The following is a 27,889-nucleotide window of genomic DNA, read 5'->3' on the forward strand; positions in this document are numbered from 1 at the left end:
CAATATATTAGCTATCCCGGCCAATTTTGTGTCATCTGCAAATATGATCAGCATTCCCTGCACCTCCTCCTCCATGTCATTAATAAAAATGTGGAAGAACACTGGGCCCAGGACTGAGCCCTGCGGTACCCTGCTTGCTACCTCTCCCCAGTTTGAGAAGATCCCATTGATAAGCACTCTTTGAGTCTGATTCTGTAGCCAATCGTTGTTTCATCTAGCCCACTTTGAGCTAGTTTGCTCATCAGGATATCATGGGGCACTTTGTCGAAAGCTTTGCTGAAGTTGAGGTATATTATGTCTACAGCATTCCCACAATCCACAAGGAAGATCAAAAAATGAGATCAGATTCGACTGGCAGGATTTGTTCTTGACAAATCCATGTTGGCTTCGAGTAATCATTTCATTGTTTTCAAGGTGCTTCCAGATGGATTGCTTTATCATCTGCTCCAGAATTTTCCCAGGGATTGATGTCAGACTGACTGGTCTGTAGTTCCCACGTTCCTCCCTTTTACCCTTTTTGAAGACAGGGACAACATTAGCCCTCCTCCAGTCATCTGGCACTTCACCCATCCTCCATGATTTCTCAAAGATAATAGACAGATAATAGAAAACATGACTGCTCTTTAGTATTTGATGTTACACTTGGGATGACTTATGACTAGGGGCTCGTTCAAACTAGCCTGCTGTGCACCTGCGAGCATGCGTGATTGTTTCTGAACTCACAACTGGAGGTAGGTACTCATGGGGATACATTGGACATACCACAGGTACGATTTGTACAGTTGCTGTGGCTCAAAAAAGAGCTGCCATGATCGTGTAAATTATGGCGGCCACATGTATAGCCCCTATGGGGCAGTGCTAGTGCATACGTATAGCCCCTCCATGTGAGTGGTTCCTGGCTGCTAAGCCAGCACCTGCCTTCATGAGGCTGGGTTGCTAAGCTATATCTTTTAAGTCTGTACAGTTGTTATCTTAGAATCAATAACTATTGAAGCGCTTTAAAGTCTGAAAACTGAGAGTGAATAGTTTGTTTTATTTATTGATTGCATTTATATCCTGCCTTTCTTCCAAGGAGCCCAAGGAGGCCTACACGATCCTCCTCTTCTCTATTTTATCCTCACAACAACCCTGTGAGGTAGGTTAGGCTAAGAGACAGTGACTGGTCCGAAGCCATTTGGTGGCCTTCATGGCCGAGTGGGGACAAAACCCGAGTCTCCTGCATCCCAGTCCAGCACTCTAACTACTACACCATACTGGCTCTTCAAGTAGTTGTGTGTTACGTGGAGGTCCACAAGAATGCACGCAAAGCAGAACTCAGATCTGTGTACATACTTGAATGCATTTTTTCAACTGTTGAGCTGCTTTTAACAGTCAAGGCATTTGCAGTTTAGCACAAATTGCTGAGGAATATATGTGGTGTGTCAGATATTATTTGATTTTCTAACTGGTGCGCTCAGATCTTTTGACGCCATTGAGTATCTCATCCTAAATTCTGTCTACCAAGTTTTCTTCATTTGTGTTTAGCAACATATGACAATGGCTCAGGACTATCTATGTCCTGTTTCCAAAATCAGTAGAAGCAGACCACCACCGCCAGATGTTGTTGTGGGGAGGGTCCTATTAATTCAGGAAAGGATCTCTATCTGTCTGCTTTGCAAAAGAAAAAAAATAGCAGTGGGTCAAACTGACCTCCCTCATCCAGAAAACCCACAAACCAGGGTGGCCTGAGGGAAAGAGCAGCCCCTTTTTCTTTAGCCGCTGGCGACTGTCCCTGGCGGCAGCAGAATGGCACTCAGGCGCTAGCCTTGGACTGCTGGGTCTTGGGCTCAAGGAACAGTGTGGCAAGCAAAGCCTGAGGCCAAGTCAAACCCTGGTAATGGTCTCAAGGCCAAAGGTAGAATGAGTCCACCTTAGCGTACTTTGTCCCCCAAGGTAACCACAGGGACACCGATTGCCATCTCTAGTAGGAGGAGGCGTCCATCGTTCCAGGTGCAGGCACTTGCTAGTCCCATCTCTACCTGCTAGAGAACAAGGTAAGCGCTGGAAAAGGTGGTGGCTGCAGGGACTTCAGTGGGCCTTGACTCACAGTAGTTAATGTAACCTGCCCCTGCCCCTTCTACATTTATTGCCTGTGGTCAACTCATGTTGCCCATATTTGCTTATGGTTTTGCCCATTTCATAGCCAGCATTGAGAGCCCCTTGTATCTGTACAGTTTTGAGCTCTAAATCATAGTCATTTGAAATTACTCCTTTCCCCCACTAAGCCATGCAAACATAGTTCTGATACTATCCTGCAAGCACTCCTCTTGCTTCATTTTTAATTTCTGTGCTTGTCTCTGAATACTCTGTGTATGTGTGTGTTTGTGCGTGTGCACATGTGTAATTCGTTTTTATTTTCAGGTTAACAGGTCTTCATCATGTAGTAATTAGAAGCACACCTAAACTGGCCTACACAAAAATGATCCGGGGGGGGGGGGGGAGCATAAAAGTTTGCAAGCATAGAGATGGGATTGGAAATATTTAAAAAAGACAAGATGGGACTACTATTGCCTTTTACTGGGCCAGGACATGGATGGCAGTGTTTCAAAATGTGCTCAAAGCAGGCAGTGCTCTTACTGGCAAGGACTGCTTAAAATGGAGGCTTTAACTACTCTGCTTTCTGGAAAGAGAATGGAAAGTCTTTGAAATTCCACTTGGAAATAGCGAAGTATATTATCTGGCATCGATTTCTCTTTTAGAAAAGTAGCAACAGATTTTAAAAATAAAAAACATAAAATAAAGAACAAGAAATTTAGGTCTAACAATGATAGATGAGGGGAAACACTTATCTCATTTCCTCTCATTCAACTGGGTTGTGCATGTGGTTTGGGACCATAAACTCTAGGGATTATTTCATCATAGAGACAATAAACATTTTGGACTGAAAATTCACTACACACTTTTTCTGACTGAGTTTGACATGCAGGAATTCTCATGGACTTTTCCTCTGTTTTTTTTTTTTTAATTTTCCCTTATTTTGTATGCTTTATAAGTCAGACTCAGTGGCTGAGAAGAAGAAACAAAGAGCTTTTCTTGCAAATGTCACATTGTGCTTGTAGAAATTTTGAAATGGTTGTTATCTGCACACATTTACTTTTGTTCTCTATTCCTGTGCTGTAGGGTAATTATACTTTCTATCATTCCTACAGGAATGGAGAAAGATATAAATATAAACAAGCCAAGGGGTTTCTGTGAAAGGAGGCAACTTTTTTCATTTCATCCTTAAAGAAATATTTTATTAGATCAAAAGTGCAGATTCTAATCCGTCAGGGCAGATGTTCTCTCACATTTTGGTTATCTAGAGTACCTAACAGAGTGACCATTTTAGAGATGTGTACAGCACTGATTGAACATCAAGAACCACTTATTACTATGTATCCTGAGTTGAAGACTGTGGCTGTTTTGTCTATTTACTATAATTTCATTAACATTTGAATAAAATTCAGAGGAAAATTGCAGTTTGGACATGATGAGCATTGCATTTATTCTGTGATGGCATTAGTGATTTCCAGTACAAGACTCAAATTGGTCATTCTTATAGGAGGTTTTTTTTTTAGGAGCTCAGTCATTGAGATCCCAGTTTTCTATTTTTATATGGTTCAGAAATATAGAAAATGCCAAAAAGAGAAACTAATTAAAGAGGATGTTGCACAATATCTGCATTTATCTGGCTTAAAGAAGGCATAATTGTAGCAGGAAAAACTATATCTGGTTCAGTGCTTACCAGTTAATCTTTGTCATAAACTGCATTTCTAGCTCCAGTTGGCATCCACAGGTGATACAGAAAATGTATTAGTGGTACATATGAAATAGTGTTACATGCCACCTTTTAACCTTGGAGAAACAATAATACATACCTTGCGAAGAGACAAATTCCTTCATAATAGAGAGGATGCCCTGGCAGTGGTAAATTCAGATACAATCATGTGGCTTACAAATAAAACGTTTACTACTTTATATACCTTTTGGGTTATAATCCTTTAATGAAATACTGCTGCTCTTTTTGTACTTTGGTCTACAATCAAGCCATCCATAACATGTGCTGTAATAATAATAATAAAAAAACGTAGTTCTATCACCGTTTGGGGAGCTGTTGTCCACACTTGCATTCGATTTGCTATTTATAATATATTAAATGTTATATAACATGATTGCAACATCCAGTTTCAAATTCTAAAACTGTATGTTGCATTGTGATGACTTTGTTGATCACAGATTTTACCCAGTGTAGTCTCAGTGCCAAACTTGTTTGGGGGAGCCTGGATTCTTATCCTTTTTCTTTGGATCCTTGGATAGTTCTTGCAGGTTGCTATTTCTCAGTATCAGTGTTCCCTAGTATGCAGCATAAATACCCTACCTTTGGGGGCAAAATCCACCAGGACCTTCTCTTGCATAAGTGAAGTACAAAGGAATGGGAAATGTGCAAGAGGGCATTGATTAATATGAATAGAGATGGTACTCTAAATTCTTTTGAAGATAATTGAATAAGGAATTGGGCAGTAATCAACCCTAATAAACTTGCAGACTTGATTCTCCAGGAATTGGGCTTTACCAGCAAGTTCATTTGCCTGTAGACCCAGTCAAATGATAGGGCTTTCTGAGTTTTCAACCATTTGAGCCCGCTCTTGATTTCTGTTCATGCTTGCCACAACTGTTGATACGAAAGACGAGATACTAAATGGTTAACATTGTTTCTCAAGGTGTAGCAGCTAAAGCAATAATGTGACTTTCTTTGGGGCAGAAGGGCACATATGCAGTTGAAATGTTTTACGCTGACACATCACACAAGTGAAAGAGCTGGGCTGCCACAAAATTAATAAAAGGCCAGGTCTCTGGAGGGGCAGGTGTAGCATCAGGAGGGTATTTACAAATAAGCCTCCGTAAGAGCATGGGATTTAGGCTAAAGTGGTTCTTAATGCAATACAAATTGGATACCCAGTCTCACCTCCTAGCAGGAAAATGTCAGAAACGAAGAAGGCATTATGGCTTTATGAGGGGAAAGTGTTCTCTTAAGGACAGCACCAGAATGGACTGGGTGACCTGCAGTTGAAGTTAAGACTTCTACATTCATCATAGAGTCCATTCTCTGATGTATGGACATCCTGTAAATTAACTTGAGCTTTTGTTTTGCCCTGTCTGGAAAATTCAGGGCAATATTTCCTTAAGAACACTTTAATGCACACCATACTTGCTTAACCATTGCAGTCAAATAGGTTTGTACTCTGGCAAACCTCCAGGAGCTTCTCCAGAAAATGCCATTTATGTGTCTTCGAGACACACATGAGGTGCACAGGTAGTATGAGAGGACATGGCACAGTTGATCTTCATTGCAATAAGGCATATGGAAGGAGGCAGTTGCTAAAGAAGGCTGGGCCAAAACCGTTTAGGACCTTACAGGTAAAGACTAATGCATTGAATTGTGCCTGAATGGCTCTAGAAAGATGATGCAGATTCCAGAGCACTGGTTAATGTGTTCCCAGTGGTTTTTTCCCCACTGATGGTGGGACAGCTTCACTCTCCAGACAGACTTCAAAGTCTAGGGGGAGGGGACATAGCTTAGTGCCAGAGAGCAAGCTTTGCATGCAAATGGTCCCAGATTCAATTCCCGGCATCTCCAGTTATGGCTGGGAAAGATGCCTGTCTGAAACCTTGGAGAGTTGCTGTCAGTGGTGGGCAACCTGTGGCCCTTGGCCCAGTTTCACATGGCCCTGAGCTTAATTTAATCCAAGCGCGAGGAACCCCAGTGACGAAGTACCTCAGCACCAGTGACGAAGCGTCAGCAAACAAGTGAGTTAAGCAACTGTGCGAGGAAAAGGAATCACCATTCCCTGAGGGACTAACTGACCTACATTCTTAGCCACTGACAGCCATTGCTCATCAGGAGTTCACACACAACCTCCCTTGCTTTTCAAAGGAGGCCCTCCAATCAGATTCACTGCAGCAGCTGTTGGGCCTATCTATATAAAGAGGCACACTTGCGAGGGAGTCAGCGCTCCCAGTGCAAGGAGCCCCAGTGATGAAGCGTCAGCCAACAAACGAGTTAAGCAACTGTGCAAGTTAAGCAACAGGGCAAGGAAGCCAGGGCGGTGAACTCTCCCCTCCTTACTCCGTATTCATATTAAGTAACTGTAGATAAATAACTATTAAAAAATTCCCTACCTTCTCGTAGTAAACAACTTAAGTTTTCCAGGGACCCGCCCCCCCAAAAAAAACAGTTATGAAGGTAGAATGCCAGCAGTGGGGAGGGGGCTATCCAGTGTATTGCACTGAGTGCCACATGTACGACTGTCTACCTGCTAGATGGAAGTCGTGGGTGTGTGCTTGGTGTAATGAGCTCCTGTCTCTCAGGGAACAAGTGGGTTCCCTTGAGGCCAAGGTTGCTGACCTGGAGAAGCTGAAAGGCAGAGAGGTTGGTAGATGAGACCTTCAGGGACCCATTAGCTGTGTCCCACTCCCAGGGTGACAGCTCCTCTTCTGTCATGGAGAATGCGGATCTCGGGGAAGGAGGGCGTCATTCTGAGGAAGAGGGAAATGATCCCTTAGAAGGGACCCATTCCTCAGAAGACCAACAAATATCCTCTTGTGCCAAGGATGTGCCTCCAGGGGGAGGGGGCTCATGGTAGTGGGAGATTCGTTCATTAGACACATGGACAGCTGGGTTTGTGATGGGCATGTAGACCGCATGGTGACTTGCCTGCCTGGTGCAAAGGTTGCAGATATCACGCGCCAACTAGATAGCCTAGTAAATAGTGCTGGGGTGGAGTCAGTGGTCATGGTCCATGTTGGTACCAGCGATGTGGGGAAATGTAGTCGTGAGGTCCTGGAAGCCAAATTTAGGTTGCTAGTTAGGAGGTTGGAATCCAGGACCACCAAGGTGGCTTTCTCGGAAATTCTACCTGTTCCATATGCAGGGCCAGCTAGACAGGCGAAGCTGGGAGTCTCAGTGCATGGATGAGATGGTGGTGCTGGGAGGAGGGGTTCAGATTTTTTAGGCACTGGGGAACATTTTGGGACAAGCTGGGCCTGTACAAGAGGGATGGGCTCCACTTCAACCAAAATGGAACCAGACTGCTGGTGCTAAACATAAAAAGGGTGGCAGAGCAGCTTTTAAATTAAACTCCGGGGGAAAGCCAACAGGATCTGGGAAGCATCCAGTTCAGGTTAAATCATCCCAAAGGGAAGAAGATTAAAATGTTTTTGATTGCCCAAATATAGAAAGGGAGGAAATAGGCCAGGAGCACATGGTAGAACATAATAGCCAATCAAAGGGGCCAACATCCCAATCAGGGAGGCCTCCAAACAAGGAAGTATTGCAATAATGGGTGACTTCAGTTACCCCCACATTGACTGGATAAATGCATGTTCCAGCCACGACAAAGAGTTTAAATTTCTCGATGCCCTAAACGATTGTGCCCTAGAACAGTTGGTCATGGAACCAACCAGAGGGGAGGCGACCTTGGATTTAATCCTAAGTGGTGTTACCCAGGACCTAGTACAAGATGTAAATGTTGTTGAACCACTTGGAAACACTGATCACAGTGCTATCAGACTTATTACATATTAGAGTGGAAAATTGCCCAGGAAGTCCAACACAGTCACATTGGACTCCAAGAGGAAACATCTCTAAAACGAGGGAACTGGTGAAACGGCAGCTAAAAGGGGGAGTCAAGAGGATTAACTCCCTTCAGAATGCTTGGAGATTACTCAAAACCACAATAATAGAAGCCCAGCTAAAATGTATACTACAGGTTAGGAAAGGTAGCACCAAGTCCAAGAGGTCGCCGGCATGGTTAACAAGTAGTGTTGAGGGAGCTATTAGAGAAAAGAGAGCTTCCTTCAGAAAAAGGAAGTCTTTCCCAGGTGAGAAAAACAAAGGGGAGCACAAGCTTGCTCAAATGCAATGCAAGCAGACAATAAAAGATGCAAAAAAACATTTTGAAGAGCATGTTGCTAACAACATCCAAGGCCAACAATAAAGAATTCTTTAAATATATCAGAAGCAAAAAACCAGCTAGGGAGGCAGTTGGACTACTGGATGACAATGGAGTTAAAAGAGTACCAAAGGAGGACAAGGAGATTGCAGAGAAGCTGAATGATTTCTTTTCATCCGTCTTCACTGCAGAAGATATAGGACAGATACCTGTGCCTGAACTGATGTTTTCAGGGAGGGAGTCTGAGGAACTGAGGCAAATAGTGGTGACAAAAGATGAAGTTCTCAACCTTATTGATAAATTGAAAGCAAATACATCACTGAGCCCAGATGTTTGGTATCCATCCTAGAGTTCTCTAGGATGGATACCAACTCAAATATGAAATTGCTGATCTTCTAACCAAACTGTACAACATGTCTGTAAGATCAGCCTCTATGACTGGAAGATGGCCAATGTAACACCAGTTTTCAAAAAGGGATCCAGGGGGGATCTGGGAAATTACAGGCCAGTTAGCATAATGTCTGTTCCGAGTAAATTGGTTGAAGACATTATTACAGATAAAATTAGTAAGCATATAGAAGGACAAACCCTGCTGAAAAAGAATCAACACAGCTTCCACAAAGGTAAGTCCTGTCTCACTAACCTTTTAGAGTTCTTTGAGAGTGTCAATAAACACGTAGACGGGGTGATCTGGTAGACATTGTTTACCTGGACTTCCAAAAGGCTTTTGACAAAGTCCCTCACCAAAGACTCCTGAGCAAACTTAGCAGTCATGGAATAAGAGGAGAGGTCCTCTTATGGATCAGTAACTGGTTAAAGAACAGAAAGCAGAGAGTAGGAATAAATGATCAATCCCCCTGGCGTGCTATGGTCCATGGGGTCACGAAGAGTCGGACACGACTGAACGACTGAACAACAACAGGGATCTGTATTACGACCAACAGTTTTCAACGTGTTCATAAATTATCTGGAATTAGGAGTGAGCAGTGAAGTGTCCAAGGTTGCAGATGACACCAAATTATTTAGGGTGGTTCAAACAAAAAAGGATTGTGAAGAGCTCCAAAAGGCTCTCATCAGACTCAGAGAATGGGCATCTAAATGGCAAATGTAGTTCAGTGTAAGCAAATGTAAAGTGATGCACACTGGGGCAAACAATCCCAACTTCAAGTATAGCCTGATGGGACCTGAGCTGGCAGTGACCGACCAGGAAAGAGATCTCGGGGTTGTGGTGGACAGCTCAATGAAGATGTCAACCCAGTGTGCAGCCGCTGTAAAAAAGGCAAACTCCATGTTAAGCCTAATTAGAAAAGGAACTGAGAATAAAACTGCCAACATCATACTGCCCCAATACAAATCTAAGGAGCGACCACACTTGGAATACTGTGTACAGTTCTGGTCACCACACCTAAAAAAAATATATTGTAGAGCTGGAGAAGGTGCAGAAAAGGGCAACTCAAATGCTCAAGGGGCTGGAGCATCTCCCCTGTGAGAGAAGGTTACATCAGCTGGGATTGTTTAGCTTGGAAAAAAGGAGGGTGAGGGGAGACATCATAGAGGTCTACAAAATTATGCATGGTGTGGAGAATGTGGATAGGGAGACATTTTTCTCCCTCTCTCAAAATACTAGAACCCAGGGTCATCCTATGAAGCTTATTGGTGGGAGATTCAGGACAGGTAAAAGGAAGTACTTCTTCACACAGCACGTTGTTAAACTATGGAATTTGCTACCACAGGAAGTAGTGATGGCCACCAGTTTGGATGGCTTTAAAAGGGGGTTGGACAAATTCGTGGAGGAAAAGGCTATCCATTGCTACTAGTCTTGATGACTATGTGCTACCCCCAGTACCAGAGGCAGTGACCCTATGTACACCAGTTGCTGGGGAACATGGGTGGGAGGGTGCTGTTGTGCTCATGTCCTGCTTGTGGGTTTCCCCATGGGCAGCTAGTTAGCCCCTGTGTGAACAGAATGCTGGACTAGATGGACCCTTGGTCTGATCCAGCATGGCTCATCTTATGTTCTTAATTTCAAAAGCCCTCTTTACATGCAATCAATCCAGAGCTTTGGCAAGAGTGATAACAAGGGTGATACGGGGGTGATTCACCCACTTTTGGCTCTACCCATGGCCACCACTGGCCTCAGCTCTACCCACCTCTGACATGTAGTCCCCAACGGATTATCCATGAGGGAATGTATCCCTCAACAGAAAAAAAGGTGACCAGTCCTGAGGTAGATAACACTGTGCTAGATAGACCAATGGTTTGACTCCGTATAAGGCAACGTCCTATGTTCCAAAGACAATCCCACAAAGTGCACATTAACAGTAGTCAAGCCCTGAAGTTGCAAACATCCAAACAATGGTTGCCAGGTCAGGAAACATTCTGCCCTGTAAAGTGCCATCCCGTTGGTGTGGTTAGCAGCATGCATTCATACTGCTGTGCTTTAGAACAGGCATTGACTGGGTTCAGACAATTGCAGGGATGAAAGCGGCCATCATGCCTTCTTCCTCTGCTCCCACACATGCCGCAATTGCACAACTGCAATTTGCGTAATTACCCACGATGCAGTGCGGGTTGCCATCGTCTGAACCTGGTGCAGTGCACAGCAAGGGTGACTTCTTACTCACGCCACAGCCCATGGCTTGTAGTAGGGGTTGTGGCGTTGGTAAGAAGCCACCCTCACCGCACACCATGCCAGGTTTGGACGACACAGCAACCCACGCTACATCTCGGGTAATTATGCAAATTGCGGGCATGCGCATGGGACACAGGGGAGCAGGGAAGAAGCCACGATGGCTTCTTTTACCCCCGTGATCATCCAAACACCCTCACTGTGTGCTAGGATTCTGCCATCTACTTAGCAACTAGGGATGTACAAAAGTCACTTACCTTTTCAAGGGTGACATTCGCGGTGGGGGGGAGGCGCTCCGTCCCTCCCCCTGAAATTCTCTGCGGCCGGCTCCGCTCCGTGGAGATTCTGCATAGCCACCGGCCGGGGCCACCCGCAGCTGGACATCTGGCTGCTGGGCAGCCTGCAGGGACGCAAATGGTGGCTGCCATAGCCGCCGCCATTTGCGTCACTGTATTTTGCCGTGACAGGCTATGTAAATATTTACATAGCCTATCATGGCAACCCCCCCCCAAAAAAAACAGCGAACGCAAATGGCGGTGGCTACGGCGGCCACCATTTGCGTTCCCTTTTTTTTGCTGTTTTAGCTTACATAAATATTTATGTAGCCTATTAACGGCAAAAAAAAAAGGGGGAACGCAAATGGCGTAGTGGCCGCCATTTGCATCCCCCCCTTTTTTTGCCGTAATAGCCTACGTAAATATTTACATAGGCTAAAACGGCAAAAAAAGGGGGGACACAAATGGCAGCCGCTGTAGCCGCTGCCATTTGCGTTCCCTTAGTTAAGCCGTGATAGGCTACGTAAGTCTTTACGTAGCCTATCATGGCTATATGAAAGAAGATTCGCAAATCAGCACGGACGGCAGCAGGTAGGTCCTCCGTTCTGGGCCCATTTCGCGGGGTGGGGAGGCGGGGGGGCGTCGTTCCGCCACAGATTTTGGGGGATCTCACCGAGATCCATGGCAGAATTCTCTGACATCCCTATTAGCAACACTGGCTCAAAAACAAGTTCGTGTGGAAGGCCACAGTGACCTAGCAGACTCATACTGACCACCTCTAATCCCAATTGTAATGCCTGCTGTGCATTGATCTGTCCACAGATCTGTTGGCAAGCTTGATCTCTGATCAGTGCTCCCTTTTACCTACCCTTGCAAGCAGGACTCCAGTAATACCCCACCCCCACCCCCCAATAACTGAATGGGAAGGAGGATGGACAGGCAGAGCACAGTACTTTCAGGGGTGGTCAGGCTAAATGTACTGGAACTTGAAAATAAAAACGCAAATTTAGCTGCTGTGAATTTAAGTCCTTTGTAAAGAATATTTGTGTGTGTGAGTCTGTGTAATTTCCAATTGCACAAAGCACTTAGTAGTGGTGGGAAATATGAAGCAAGAGATTCTTGACATTTGACTAATGCCATTTCTGCCAATCCTCCCTTGAGTCAAACTGTCCACATTATTTGAATGACACAGAACAGCAGCTCTGCGGCAGGGGTAAGCAGATGTCAGATTACTCTGCTTTTTACTAGAATCCTGAGATCCACCAGCCAGAGCCTGAAGACCAAAGCAGACATTCTGTAAATACATAGAATACAGCTGTATCCGTTTTGCTTAAGTTAATTACAGTCATGCATGGGGGGAGGGGGGATCCTGATCAGAAATGGTGTGGGGGGCAAGGGGAGACATCTTTACCCCACCCCCTGCATGCAGCTAGAAGGCAGAGAAAAGAATCCCCACTGGCACTCTAGTTGTGTGGGGGTGGGGGGGGGAATTTATACTCTGATTCTGCTTGGGAGTAAAGATGTATGCCTCCACTCCTTATTTGGCAGTATAATTTTGTTGTTGCTGTAGTTAAGCAATTGGAATGAGAAATCTTTGCCAATATATTTGTTTATTTTTATGTTAAAAGTTGCATCTCATCTTATTTTCAGGAGAAACTCAAGGCAGCTAACAAACTTTGGTAATATATAAAAACATACAGCATTCTCCATGCCTAATAAGGACAATCATGACGTTGCTACTATAGCAGACCAACAACAATACAAATTTCTAGACTCAGCAGTCAAAACCAGGGAAATAGGTTTTTTAAAACCAGGAAAACATTCAGCCAAAAGCCTTTTTAAATAAACATGTTTTTGCTAGCTGCTGAAAACAACTGAGTGGGTCCTGATGATACTCAGTTGGCAGAGCATTCCATAGGGTAGGTACCACAACAGAAAAAGCCCTAGAACCTGTGGTTGCATGCCATGCTTCACAGGGTCAAGGGGTCTACTGCAAAGCATCCAGAGATCTACCAATAGATTCAGATCTACCATCTGCCCACCTTTCATCTGTGGTCCTCAGAGATCTAGACTCCTATGAGCAGAATCTCCTAAGTGTATCCTCTGTTGCAGAGGTTGGAGAAATCAGTGACATTTTGCATGATGTGAAGCACTTGTCTGGGCATCTCTTAGCCATTCCAAAGGTGCTGAAAAAGCACCAAGAGAACTACTCGCCAACTTGGCAGGCTCTGGTACTTGGAAGGCCTGCAATGGAGGAGACAGTGCCCATCATTGTGCTCTCCTTCTGTAATGTATGTGAGTAAAATAGGCCTGAATGACTGGCTCACTTCAGGGGTACATTTATGTTTACATTTGCCATGCACGATTTTGCATATTTTCTTTGGAGGCCTAATATCAGTCACCATGAAAGTAACAACTTCTCTTTTTATACTGTTTTCTTTCAAGGCATAGTCTCCATTTTGTTCTTCTCCACCCATCTATGCTAGTATGGCTTTTCCTCCAGATTTTAATCTTAGCTCTCCTTTTCATTCATCCTCCTCTTAAACTTCAGCATTTCCATCTTTCATACATAACATTTGTGGGAGTTTTCAGTTCTCCTTTCCATTCATCCCCTTCTTAAACTTCAGGATTTCCATCTTTCATACATAACTTTTGTGGAAGTTTCCATAGAAGAAATATATGTGACAAATGTCTTCATATGTTTTGGATGCGCATTCATTTGCCAAAAATCCTACTTCTGCAGGCTAATGATGATAAATCTAGCAGTGAAATTACAAAGGATTTTAAAACTGCATGGAGAAACATATCAGAAAAATTAAGCATGTTATAGATTTATTCTTGATTCCCCCCCCCCCCTTTGTGTGAGACCAAGCCTTTTGGTACAAAGCAGAGAAATATTCCAATCTTGTATTTAAGAAAAATGGAAAGGTGCCGTAGCTCAGTGGCAGAGCACCTGCTTTGCACACAGAAGGCCCCAGTTTGATCTCTGGCATCTCCAGGTAAGGCAGGAAACATTCCAGCCTGAAACCCTGGAGAGCCCCTGCCAGTCAGTGTCAACAATACTGGACTAGATGGACCAAGGGTTGACTCAGTATAAGGCAGAGTCCTGTGTTCCTATATACTTTTCAAGATAAGCAGCACAACTAAGGGCCAAACTACATATGACATGAGAGCTGGGAATCACATCTCCTGAGACTTCTAGTTCTACTTTAAACAAGGAGCTCCTAATTGGATCACAGCAGCAGCACTTGAGGAGGGGCCTTCAGCCATTCCCCCTGCACAGTTTTTTAACCCATGTATGCATGCATGTGTGCACACACTTAGTTTCTGTTTGTTCCACTGGAGAAAAAAATTACAAGTAGCTGCATTTTTCTCCAGCAGGGAGATACAATCAGTGAAATTCCAAACCACATCTCATTTGGTCCTAAGGCCTTGCTTTCTTGAGGAAGCCAATCTACTTCTGGGCTGTACTGCTTCAGGCTACAAATTGGGGGATTTATATGACTAAATACTCTTTCATGTGTATAAAAACATTCCCTGCACGTAGAAGAAAACTAACTTGTGAGGGAGTAGGTTAAGCTAACACCCTTCTCCCTGATGTGCTAGTATTCTCTCCAGAATAATGTGTTTGTACAGAAGAGCATTCAGTCCTGTGAGTGCTCACCTGCTATCTGAGATGGTACAGCCTGGGCACAGGTGTGCTGCCTCAGTAAGAACTAGGCCCTAAAACGTTAAATCAAGTGGGAAGTACTTCAGATTTTATTAAGTTTGAAATTTTGTAGAGATGAATTTGAATAAAGGTACCTTTCCCCCTCCTGAACATGTTTTCTAAAGCCCTCCTACCTCTTTCTGAACAGTATCCATCACAGAAATATGAGATCAGTGTTTTGTGAAAGTTGACTGATATCCAGGGACTCTACCCATTTTGCCAGTTTCACCTCAATTGCTTTAAAAAATCCAAGCCATTTGTTTTGAGGTGACAACATAACAACTGATTTGGTTTATGTAGAATATAAGTAGAACCCACCCATTTTTGCAGAAGGGTTTTATTCTATTTAGGTTATTCTTCATTAATCTTATGTTGTTACACACCAATCTTCTTCTTCTTCTTCTTCTTCTTCTTCTTCTTCTTCTTCTTCTTCTTCTTCTCCTACTCCTACTCCTACTGCCAATGTGTTAATACTACTACTACTACTAAAATTAACACATTGGCTGTGTTCGGATGATCACAACGGGGGGAGAAACCATCATGTACATGACCGTCATTTGCATAAGCCCCCGTGATGTAGGGCAGGTTCACGTGTTGTCTGAACCAGGCGCATGGCGCAGGCTTCATACCCACCGTAAAGCCCACAATGTGCAGTAGAGGTTGTAGGGTGGGTACGAAGCCACTCCCGCTGCATCGCACACCCTGTTCAGACGACAGGACAACCCACACTGCATTGCAGGGGATTATGCAAGTGGCAGCCGCACGTGAAGGGGCAAGGGGAGAAGCCACGATGGTTTCTTCCCCCATCGTGATTGTTCGAAGCCAGTCTATACCTAGCATTTATATAGGGCCTTTGTGTGTTAAAATGTTTTTAAAATTTTAATTGCCCCGGTCTTTAAAATTTTGGAGGGGGAATGAGTGTAGTAGAGGCCCAGGCATCCAGGTTATTTGAAATCAGAGGAGCTTAACTCATTCTTTGTTTGTTAATTACTGAGAATTTATATGTCACATTTTTTATGTACAAAATCCTTTAACTTATCATCTGACTTAAAATGTTAGCGTGATTAATGAAGGTCATGTTTGTTTCGATTTCAAGCTCGGGCTGAGTGTTATTTGTCATAACGCCCTTGGCACAAAGCAGCTGAATCCATGCAGGCCCCTTTCTTCTGTCACATCAGCAGCATGGGAAGGAACTACACTGCAGCAGTGCCTACACCGCCAACATCAGAAGGGGGCTCAAACTTGATCCATTTATTGCCAGCAGTGACTTGCCCCTCTTTGAAGGAAGCATAGTCTTCATAGCTTCCCCCTTAGGGAGCTGCCTTGTACCGAGTCAGACCGCTGGTCCATCTAGCCCAGTACTGGCAACCCTGACTGCCGCCAGCTCTCCAGGGTTTCAGGCAGGAGTTTTCCTGCCCTGCCTGGAGATGCCAGGGACTGAACCTGGGACTTCCTGCATGCAGAGCAGGTGCTCTGCCACGTAGCCACAGCTCCTCACCCCTTCCATTTAACTTGAGTCAAAGGAGGGATCAAATATGTGTCTAATAACATTCAGTCTTCCATTCAATATCTCTGAAATTGCCACACAGAAGGGCACAACTGAAAAATGAAGCATTCTCTTTTAGGAGTGAGCCATTCTTCTCTAATGGTTCCTTCTTTAAAAGCTTCTGGAAACAATTTTATTTGTCGTACTTATTTATGAGATTTAAAGTAATTATAGAGATAATCAGATTTTGCTTTGATTCCTTTCAGGGATGATGGTGGTGATCGTATTGCTGCTGATTGCGATTGTCGTCGTTGCCGTGTGGCCTACGAAGTAATCAGTGGAGATATCATTTTGCAGCAACATGTTAATAGCAATCGGAGGCAAGGACAATTCTGTCTCATTGTTGGAACATTCTATGGGCTCTATTGCATCCATCTGTGGACTCTGTTGCATCCAGCAGGTATAGGATTTCATTTTGCAAAAATCTCTGTCCACTAGAACTTTGTATTTTCAAGAATGTAACTGGAAGGATACAGATCACCTGTTGAACATCAAGGGATAAATGCAATTAATTCCAGAGACGTTGTCTCTAACTCTCCCTGCTTTTGACCATGCAAGATGGAATCTACTGTTAACCTCTAGAGTGCCTAGTTAAAATATAATGTTCTTTCTGACATGGTTCCTTGGAGCTAAAATGTATACCTCTTCATTCTGGATGTTTTGGCAATGGACTTTGGAGTGATTCAGTGCAAACTACAGCTCTGATCCAAGAGGAGAGCTGCATGCTGGCATCTGCCAGCACCTTTCAAATGCAGAGAAATTCCAGATAATCTTTGACTTGAGACAGGGAGCAATTACTACTGTTAGTCCATATAGACAGAAGCAAATAGATATTGGCTGGAAAAAGCAGAAGATGTTTCTGCCCCAGAACTTAGCATCTGACATGCATGCTATGCTGTGTGGTGTTTCTCCTAAGTATACAAATAGCAGGGAAAAAAATGTGATTACTATACATACCATAAATATAATAATAATACCTAAGGTTCCAAAATCTGTCTTTCCTATATGTTCTGAAAATAGATGAGAACAATTAGCAGTACAAAAGAAATAACTATTTAATGTTCATTCATCTCCAGAAACTGTTATTTTGCTGTGCTACGTATGTGCCAACTTAATTAATAGCACAATAACAAGACTGAATAAAAGCCACTTCATTTCTACGTTACTCTTCTTGGGCATATCATTATTTCCTTCTCTACATATTTGTATTTGTTTTCCTACAGGTTAGGGACATTTAAGTCAGCAATTTTAAAGTCAGGGTTACTTTGGCCCCTGTGATTAATGGCGGTCTCATCCCAACTAGTTCTGGTAATTTGTTGACTATTCTGATTATTGGAAATGTGCTTCTATGAGATTAGGAGATTCATGAAGAAAACTGTATTAGGACTCATTTGCTCAGCTCCAATACAATGTTGGAAGCAGCTGTGCAAACTCTTCAGTCTCCAGAGCATATGGCCTAGAGCAGGGGTGGGCAGATTGTAGATCAGGATCTACTGGTAGATCTCTAGGTGATCTGAATTAGATCACCAGAGATTTCTGACTCTCAATTGTTTAGCAATGGCAACAATAAAATGACCCCTGCCACCACCAATTATCCTGCTGAAATGAAGAAAGGTGGCTGGGAGTGTTTGATCAGGAATATATATTTGTGTAGAAGGACTCTGTTCAGTTCTGATACTCAAAATCAATTCCTAGGCTTAGAATTAGAAGTGTGTGTCTTTTTGCACCAGGCTCTGGTTGGTGGATCTTGGGGTTCTTGTTAAAATAAAGTAGCTCCCGCAAGCATGAAATTTGCCCATCCCAGCCTAGAGGCCCTAGCCCATGCTGGACTGAGCAGTGAAACTAATCCAGTGCCTGAGAACGAGTGGCATAATGCAAAGTTGACAGATCGTAGATCAGATCAAGATATTCACTGCATATTCTGCTGGAAAGAGAGGATGAGTGCATATGCAACCAAGGGTAATCTTGCTCAGCACTCCCTGGATGTAAACTATTCTTGGCCATTCCATCTCCAGTGGAAAAACCTGCAGATGGAGTGATTGAGTCACTGATATAAAAGGTTGTTTTTTCTGTTGCTAGAGCAGCCCACCATAAGGATATTGTCTTTCTATAGCTAAAACAAGGAAGGCGAACAGGTACTATCATGCACCTTAATGCAATGATCACATGAACTAGCCTGGATGTACTTTATTGTGGTGATATTAATTAGAGCAATGCAGCAGGTTGTTGTGAGAAACAGTAATCAAAACTGCTGGGTCACACAGAGCAGTTTCATTTCTGCTGGAAAGTAACAGGACTGCTTTTCTGCTGAAGGTCATCAGGGTCTTCTTTCACACCCTCTATTACTGGAGAACCTTTGAAGCTGGGGCAGGTGGAAAGTCTTCTGTTATATAGCTCATTTTCTTTCTCTCAGGAGAGGTTGAGAAATAGGATGTTGCATGTTCTGGGGGTTGATAAAATGCCTTATATTTGGATAGCCTTTTAAATGACAAGTGCTTAGTCTAGCAGGTCTTCAGGAAAAACTAGGATCCCAATAACTTCCGTAGCTTCTAATTAAAACTGAATGCCAAGCGAATATAGATTTTATTTGGCTTTCTTTTAAATTTTGGTTAAAATAAATTATGCTTCTTTTCCAAGAGATGTAGGCCGGCTTAACAGAGAGCTTTTCAAAACCTCACTTGTGCTGTGTATCCCCCAAATATTGAAAAGAATTAGTGGATCTTATGGCTGGAGTGTTTTACAATAGCATAATTAGAATATATAATACTTAGCATTTATTTAGGATCACTGAAGTTATGTATATAAAGCTTTCAAGTGTTCAAAGAGCTTCACATACATTATCTCAATCCTTACAACAACTCTGTATGGTTGGTTGCTATTCTTGTCCTTAAATTTCAGATCTGAGACTGAGAGAATACTGACTTGCTCAATTGAGGTGAGATTTGAACTGAAGACTTTCTGCCTCTTAACTTGCACTCTTAGCCACAGTGCTACAGCAGTCCCCAAATAACACTAAATGGCATATGTGAGCGAGCAGTAAGAGATGTGGGCCTTGATATCATGGATAGATTTTTTATCTCTCTCTTCCTAATTTGCACTGATGGGATAGAAGAAAATGCAAAAACTCAGTAAAGCTTTTTTCTGAAATGAGCTGCGTTCAGCCATTTCTGTTTTTGAGCCCTAGTTGGTTGAATTGCAATACTGATTAAACAAAGGTTGGCTGGGCGGGGAGGGACTCTTTCCACTGGTGTAGTTGCCACTCACGATGGCTTCCAACACAGCTGACATGAAAATTTAATGCTTCTTTTCTAAAATGGTGCAACAATTCAAAACTGCCTGGGAGTTTCACCTTTTGACTAGGAAGCCCTTTCCTCAAGGTTTTAGGGAGGCAAAGGGTGCTTATGGTTACTCTGTAGTGAAGGACTGTGCTGTAGTAAACTGTGGCTCAAATTAAGCCCTGGAACTGTCACTAGAAATGTGCCTTCCACTGTGCTGCTTGAATTACAACAGTTGCAATTTGATGTTGCCTCTGGAAGAATTAGTGGTACTTCCAAATATCCCAGGGGAAACATTATAAGGACGGAACATGTTAATCCGTGATTATCAGTAATGATGTCTGTCTTCCCAAACAAGTTGGGTATCCCCTGTGCTCCCTTCCTCAGATCAAAGATGTGTGAAATAATTAAGTTTTTTCCAACATGATGTATGCATTAGAGAAAAAAGAAGAACAGATAAATCCCAATGGAACTGTGCATGCAGATCTTTCAGAAGTGCATGAATGCTGCAGTTACCATGGGAGCAGTGTTCAGCCCAGCTTAGGTTGATGATGTGCTTAGTGGATTTCCCATTTCTGCTCTAATTACTGTTTATTTCACCTCTCCCAGCCATAGAGGAAACACTAGCAAATAAAGCCTAGTTGTGGAAGAGCTTATATTCTCTTGAAACTCAAACGGATTACTTTTTTCATCCTCATGCAACAGAAGAGGCTGGCATAAGACATGTATAAGTTTTCAAGAGTTTATTTGACAGATGTCTGGATTTAGTCCTATTAAATGGATTCTGCACAGTTACATGCTCCTTCTGGTTCAATTAGCAGCCCATCTAACAAATAAAAGAAAATGGAGGGAAAGGGAATAAGAAAATCCACAACTTTTTTCCCACGTCATTAAATATATTCATATATATAACCATAATATATTAGTATGCATTGTAACGAAACATTGCCCCCAAACTATATGCAATGGTCATAACTAAGCAACATTTACAATTCATGATATTAACAGGAATAATCTGAACATAGGTTATCCCCCCGCTCTGTGTAGCAGGGGAAAAGATTGAGGTGATCAATGGAATGAACATACAATGGACCAGCTAAAACAAACAGAAACAGTGGGGAGGAAGCCATTCTTCAATGCTACTTGTGAGTGGCAATTGTTTTGGCATTTCAGCTGCTTCTCAGAATGTTTTGTGTTGTCCTTTTACCCTGTTAATGTAGAGCTTTGAATGTTTCTGAAGAGGACCTCAACATTTTGCTTTGCACATGTACTCTTGACAACCCGCTGCTGTGTGACACTTAGAACAGGTGCAAGGCACCAATTTCTGTTGCTTCAGATTAATTCGTATATTATATTAGATGGTAGCGTTTTCTCAAACTAGGATTACCTTAGATTTCAAGGGTACATTGTCCCACGTTTCTTAATGACAGTTTAGAAAACTATATAGCTTTCCATCCTGCTTCCAAAACCACCATCTTTGCCAAACTACTCTTGCCTAGTTCTAGGCCCATAAACTTTGGCTGTGAGACCAGCAGAGAAGGTTTATTAATCTCCTCCCTTATGTAAAATTGCCTAACTTTTGGCCCCCACATAAAAATGCCAGCCCTAAAAATACGTTATGATCCTGGCTGTATGCTATCTCCTAAGCACATCTTAGACTTAAGGCTCTACCAATAAATAGCCCAAAGTATGTAAAAGTTGTGTTGGCATATTTCTCTTACAAAGGGAGAGAGTTGTAGAAAATAAGGCCATCCCCCAAACATGTAACTACTTTATTTTCTGCTTTGCTGGTTTCAAGCTGAAATTGTCTGTTATATATGCCTGTTGCAGTGCACTTAAAGAGGTATATTTTTAATATGTGGGAAGTGCAAAACAAATCCTTAAGCCTGTTGAGACAGATGCCATTGTACAAATAAAGGTGTTCCTTACTTGTTTAGGAGGGATAAGGAGTGTTTTAAAATAATCTGGAATATTATACTTTTGGTTAATATGCAGTTTCTGAGCTCTAGCGTATTCTGCATTTTGTACTAACTCTACAGTCAATCTTCTTGGAGGGTTGCATTGAGGACAAGCTGAATTGTGTTGAGGCTGGGCTGAATGTTCATGAGTTTTGATGTTTGTGTTGAAATTGTCACTTTCCAGGGAAAACCTTTCATCAGAACACTAAGCATGTTACATGAAAATCAGAAGTATAGTTTTTCTGTTTTTCGTCAAAGTCCTGGGCACTAATGGGAGCTCAGTCAGAACAATGTACAAGACCACCAAAATTGGTTTTTAAGACTCCAGGGCAGTCCCTGAGCTAGCCCACAGGGAAGAATTCAGAGTAGCTTCTGAGCCTTAAGTGCAAGGGACTTGCTTGTTTGACCAACTGAGTAAAGCTTAGGCAGGGTGCCTTTATATACTCTCTGTAAGCAAGACTTCCCCAACCTGGTGTCCTCCAGATGTTTTGGACTTCCACTCCCATCAACTCCAGCCAGCATGGTAAATGTCAAGAATGCTGGAAGATGTCATCCAAAACATCTGGAGGGCACCAGGTTGGGGAAGGCTACTGTAAGCCCTCTCCCCCCAAGCATTGTGATGTGTAACAGCCCTGCTCTAGTGCTGTGGGCTACCTTAAAATTCCGTGGAACCTTTTAAAAAATCAAGAGTTCTAGGGCTTTTGCACAGCTCTCAGCTGTCTTTAGTGTCCATGCTCTGGACACAAACGTATGAAATTTTAAGGGCACATGAAGGCCCACTCCAAAGCCCAGTGTGTTTTCATCACTAGCAAAAGTGAAACTAAATAGTTTCAACTCAGCTTCTAGACCTAAGTGCTCTGAGAAAAGGAATGTTCCACATGGAGTAGCTCCTTCATCACTGTTGTTTATTACTAGTCAGTCTGCATTCAGAAACTACATGCTCTGGTTTGATAGCAAGTATTCTCTATTCCCCCCCCCCTTCATGGATCATTGCCTTGTTGTAGTGAAGGGGCTTGCGTAACTCAGTGAAGCCATAAGTTATGCCGTGCAGGGCCACCCAAGACGGACAGGTCATAGTGGAGAGTTCTGACAAAATGTGGTCCACTGGAGAAGGAAATGGCAACCCACTCCAGTATTCTTGCCAAGAAAACCCCATGGAACGTATCACAAGGCTAAAAGATATGACTCCGGAAGATGAGCCCCTCAGGTCGGAAGGTGTCCAATATACTACTGGGGAAGAGCAGAGGGAATTTCCAAGTAGCGCCAGAAAGAGTGAAGTGGCTGGGCCAAAGCTGAAAGGACACTCAGCTGTGGATGTGTCTGGTGGTGAAAAGAAAGTCCGATGCTGTAAAGAACAATATTGTTTAGGAACCTGGAATGTAGGTCAATGAATCAAGGTAAGCTGGAGGTGGTCAAACATGAGATGGCAAGATTGAACATCGACATCTTGGGAATCAGCGAACTAAAATGGACAAGCATGGGTGAATTTAATTCAGGTGACCATTATATCTACTACTGTGGGCAAGAATCCCTTAGAAGAAATGGGAGTAGCACTCATAGTCAACAAAAGGGTGGGAAAAGCAGTACTGGGGTACAATCTCAAAAACGATAAAATGATCTCAGTATGAATCCAAGGCAAACCATTCAATATCACAGTAATTCAAGTGTATGCCCCAACCACTGAGGCCGAAGAAGCTGAGGTTGATCAGTTCTATGAAGACCTACAACACCTTCTAGAAGTAACACCAAACAAAGATGTCCTCTTCATCATAGGGGATTGGAATGCTAAAGTAGGAAGTCAAGAAATCACCAGGATAACAGGCAAGCATGGCCTTGGTGTACAAAATGAAGCAGGACAAAGGCTAATAGAGTTTTGCCAAGAGAGCACGCTGATCATAGCAAACACTCTTTTCCAACAGCACAAGAGGCGACTCTACACATGGACATCACCAGATGGTCTATATCGAAATCAGATTGATTATGTACTTTGCAGCCAAAGATGGAGAAGCTCTATACACTCAGTAAAAAACAAGACCTGGAGCTGACTGTGGCTCAGATTATGAGCTTCTTATTGCAAAATTTTAGCTTAAATTGAAGAACGTAGGGAAAACCACTAAACCATTCAGGTATGACCTAAATCATATCCCTGATGAATATACAGTGGAGGTGAGGAATAGATTTAAGGGATTAGACCTGATAGACAGAGTGCCTGAGGAACTATGGATGGAGGTCCATAACTTTGTTCAGGAGGCAGCAACTCAATCCATCCCAAAGAAAAAGAAATGCAAGAAAGCAAAGTGGCTGTCTGATGAGGCTTTACAAGTAGCTGAGGAAAGAAGGGAAGCGAAAAGCAAGGGAGAAAGGGGAAGATATACCCAACTGAATGCAGATTTCCAGAGAATAGCAAGGAGAGACAAGAAGGCCTTCTTAAATGAACAATGCAAAGAAATTGAAGAAAACAATAGAATGGGAAAGACTAGAGATCTCTTCAAGAAAATCGGAGATCTCAAGGGGACGTTTTGTGCAAAGACGGACATGATAAAGGACAAAGAAGGCAGGGATCTAACAGAAGCAGATAAGATGAAGAAGAGGTGGAAAGAATACACAGAAGAACTATACAGGAAATATCTGAATGTCCCTGATAGCCATGATAATGCGGTCACTGAACTTGAGCTGGACATCCTAGAGAGTGAAGTCAAGTGGGTCTTAGGAAGTATTACGAACAACCAAGCTAGCGGAGATGACAGTATTCCAGCTGAGCTATTTAAGATCCTAAAAGATGATGCTGTTAAAGTGCTGCACTCAATATGCCAAATTTGGAACACTCAACAATGGCCACAAGACTGGAAAGATCAGTTTACATTCCAATTCCAAAGAAGGGCAATGCCAAAGAGTGTTCAAACTACCATACAATTGCGCTCATTTCACATGGCAGTAAGGTTATGCTCAAAATCCTACAAGCTAGGCTTCAGCAGTATGTGAACCGAGAACTACTGGAAGTACAAGCTGGGTTTCGAAGAGGCAGAGGAACTAGAGATCAAATCGCCAACATTCGCTGGATCATGGAGAAAGCAAGAGAATTCCAGAAAAATGTCTATTTCTGCTTCATTGACCAAGCTAAAGCCTTTGATTGTGTGGATCAATTCTTAAAGAGATGGGAGTACCAGACCACCTTACCTGTCTCCTGAGAAACCTGTACAAGGGTCAAGAAGCAACAGTAAGAACCGGACATGGAACAACTGATTGGTTCAAAATTGGGAAAGGAGTACGACAAGGCTGTGGGAAAGGAGTATGACAAGGAGGACAAGAGTGCTTATTTAACTTATATGCAGAGTACATCATGAGAAACGCCGGGTTGGATGAATCACAGGTCAGAATTAAGATTGCTGGGAGAATTATCAACAACCTCAGATACATAGACGATAGCACCCTAATGGCAGAAAGCAAAGAGGATCTCAAGAGCCTCTTGTTGAGGGTGAAAGTGGAGAGTGCAAAAGCTGGTTTGAAACTCAACATTAACAAAACTAAAATCATGGCATCTGGCCCCATCACTACCTGGCATATAGAAGGGGAAGAAATGGAAGCAGTGACAGATTTTATTTTCTTGGGCTCCAAGATCACCGCAGACGGTGACTGTAGCCATGAAATTAAAAGACGCTTGCTCCTTGGGAGGAAAGCTATGGCAAACCTAGACAACATAGTGAGAAGCAGAGACATCACCTTGCCGACAAAGGTCCATATAATCAAAGCTGTGGTTTTCCCAGTAGCAACGTATGGCTGTGAGAGCTGGACTATAAGGAAGGCTGAGCGCCGAAGAATCGATGCTTTCGAACTGTGGTGCTGGAGAAGACTCTTACGAGTCCCCTGGACTGCAAGGAGGTTAAATCAGTCCATCCTAAAGGAAATCAACCCTGAGTGCTCATTGGAAGGACAGATACTGAAGCTGAAGCTCAAATATTTTGGCCACCTAATGCGAAGAGAAAACTCCCTGGAAAAGACCCTGATGCTGGGAAAGATTGAAGGCAAAAGGAGAAGGGGATAGCAGAGGATGAGATGGCTAGATAGCATCACCTATGCAATGAATATGGACTTGAGCACACTCCGGAAGACAGCACAGGACAGGAAGGCCTGGCGTGCTATGGTCCATGGGGTCACGAAGAGTCGGACACGATTGAACAGCAACAAATTCTCTATACCCATAGTCCAATATGAAACCTGGATACTTTTGACTTTTCTGTTAAAACAACCTTTGGAGCTTTCAGCCTAGAGTTTACAGAGAACTTCCCCTAGGACATGAGTTATGGTGAGACTTTCTCCACTGACTTTGATGAACACTGGGTTAGAATGAGAACTGTAATGATCCAGTAGTTTGTGATCCTTGGCAAAATTCTGATGGGTGTCATTTCTTCAGTTTCCCTTTCCTCACTTGCTGCTTTTTTGGCAATTCACCCCCAGGATGGTGGAAACTGAAGTGTTGAATTGCTGTCTAGGCAGCTGATTTCCTGTTCCTTTGGGGTAAAGCAAAAACTTGCTGACATGATCTCAGTGTCCTCAGGCTTCACTGCTGAGAGCAGGGTAGGATCAAGCTCATGAATTTGGCTAGACATGCAGGAAACGGGCATAAAGTGCTCAACAGTTACAGGGTTAATTTCTTGCTTACTTTTCCTCTGGGCAGCTGTTGAAGTGCAGATGTTGGTGATTTGACTAAAGGGGAGGGGGGCAGAATGATCCTTTCTGAAAACCTAATCTGAAGAAAAAGCTTTGTAGATAGACAAACCTTGCTATGGCACAAAATGCAAAACAAACCAAAATGAAGCCAACTTTAACTGGACTCAACAGCCCATTAAGAAACATCCACCATTTCCTGAAGCCAGTGCGACCCTCTTGAGAACTGTATTTAAGCCACTTCTCTGTCTCTCATGTTGACCTCTCCTTTAAAATGTCCCTAGTCTTGATAGTAGTGTGCCATTTTCTGCAAGAATGTGTCATAGTTAGGTTTTAGTGGTTCTGATGAAATGGTCCACTGGCCACATGACTTTCCAGTCATCTCTCTTGTCTAGTCTGGAACTGCGCTAGTGGAACTGAGCACTTTCTGTTGTTTGCTTGTTGGTGATTTTACATACCTGCACAGTAGTGGTATCCAATCTTCTTTCACACAGTACACCTTAACCTGTTGCTAAGGTAAAAAGGTTGGTGCCTTTTGAAGACAATTTTGAGCACAAACAGTGGTTTTTAAACTGTGTTCCTAGTAGCGATGCATGAGAATTTAGATCAGTTCACATTTTGATGCAAACTTACCTAATTTGCACTCTCTCGGCTTATACACGAACCAGAATGCAATTGCACTCCGAAATGCACATATTTCCAAACAGGTTTGTCAATGTGCACAAAAAAAGTGTGTATTAGGAAAAGGTGTGCACATTTGGAGAAGGTGTGCACAAGATCACTGTATACTACACAGGGAAAATATGTGCATTTTACAAAGTGTATAAGATGTGTAAATTGGGAGAAAAGTCCACAATATATGCACATTTTTGTGCTGACTTCCTAAAAGCAAAATTGGTAGAAATGGGACAGAATGAACAGTGGTAATTTGATAAACTGAATGAAAGTGAACTTGACAGATTCACCCATCCCTTGTTCATAGGAATCTGGGGAATTACTTGGAAAGTTATCTGGAGTTCCTTGATGAAAAGCTCAGTAGCGATGGATAATCTTTCCTTGCCATGCACAGACTGAGTGGAACACTGCGTATGTTCTAGTGAGCGCTGTACGTTAGGCCCACAAGCATGGATGACATTCCACATGAACTCAGTGTACCCTATACTGCACCCAGGAATTTCCTATTATCACAGGGGTTCCTCAGCAGACAAAGCAATGTAGTAAAAAAGATATCCTGAAGATAGGAAGTTTGGAAACCACTTACTAGTAAGATGCAACTTTTCTAAGTTATATGACTTTGGTCTGGTCCACACATGCAGCAGAATGAGGTGGCAGGATCTTGAGGTGGTAAAATGGACTTTACTGCTTAAAACTTGTGTGTGCCATTTTTGTGTGTCAATGTGGTGCCATTTTTGAATATTGCCCAACATGCAAAGATCTCTACAAGTAAAACAAAACAAGAACCTAGCACATCAGGAGGAGATGTTTTAGCCCTCCTGCTGTGCTAATTTTCTGTTTTCAGGAAATATATTATGGAGGGGAGCACTTAAAAATGGAGAGCTAGTCCATCGACAGTCTGAATTGGTATCACGCATTCTACAACTTAATTCCACAGTAGTATCAGGAGTATATCAGGGCATAGTGTGGCTGAAACAGGAGGACTCTGAGATTTGCATGTTTTATTCATGTCTGAATTTTGTTTCAGTTTCTTTGTTAGCTTAGCTATTTGCTCCTTCCTTGTAGGCGAAATTGTTCCCCTTGGGTCTAAAATAAGGGTTAATACAGACTACATTGATAAATGTACCTCAACTGGGAGAATGGTCTGTGTATTTCTGTTTCTGTAACTAGGCTCATAAAAAGACATG

At 42.9% G+C, this 27,889-nt stretch overlaps 1 protein-coding gene across 6 annotated transcripts in view; it reads left to right on the top strand.

The window, feature by feature from the left end:
* STX8 (syntaxin 8) overlaps positions 1 to 27,889 on the top strand; it is a 152,813-nt gene that overhangs the window by 101,308 nt on the left and 23,616 nt on the right. For 3 of the 6 annotated variants that reach the window (XM_084838363.1, XM_084838368.1, XM_084838367.1), the window contains one exon: positions 16,336 to 17,294. In XM_084838363.1, the coding sequence (XP_084694489.1) occupies positions 16,336 to 16,403 (68 nt within the window). In that variant the 3' untranslated portion in view covers positions 16,404 to 17,294. The other 3 variants (XR_014788327.1, XR_014788326.1, XM_084838365.1) reach the window with 2 other exon arrangements.

Source organism: Heloderma suspectum, chromosome 2, assembly GCF_057233095.1.
Source record: "Heloderma suspectum isolate Gila_16-S chromosome 2, 16-S_ref, whole genome shotgun sequence".
Classification (NCBI taxonomy): domain Eukaryota; kingdom Metazoa; phylum Chordata; class Lepidosauria; order Squamata; family Helodermatidae; genus Heloderma; species Heloderma suspectum.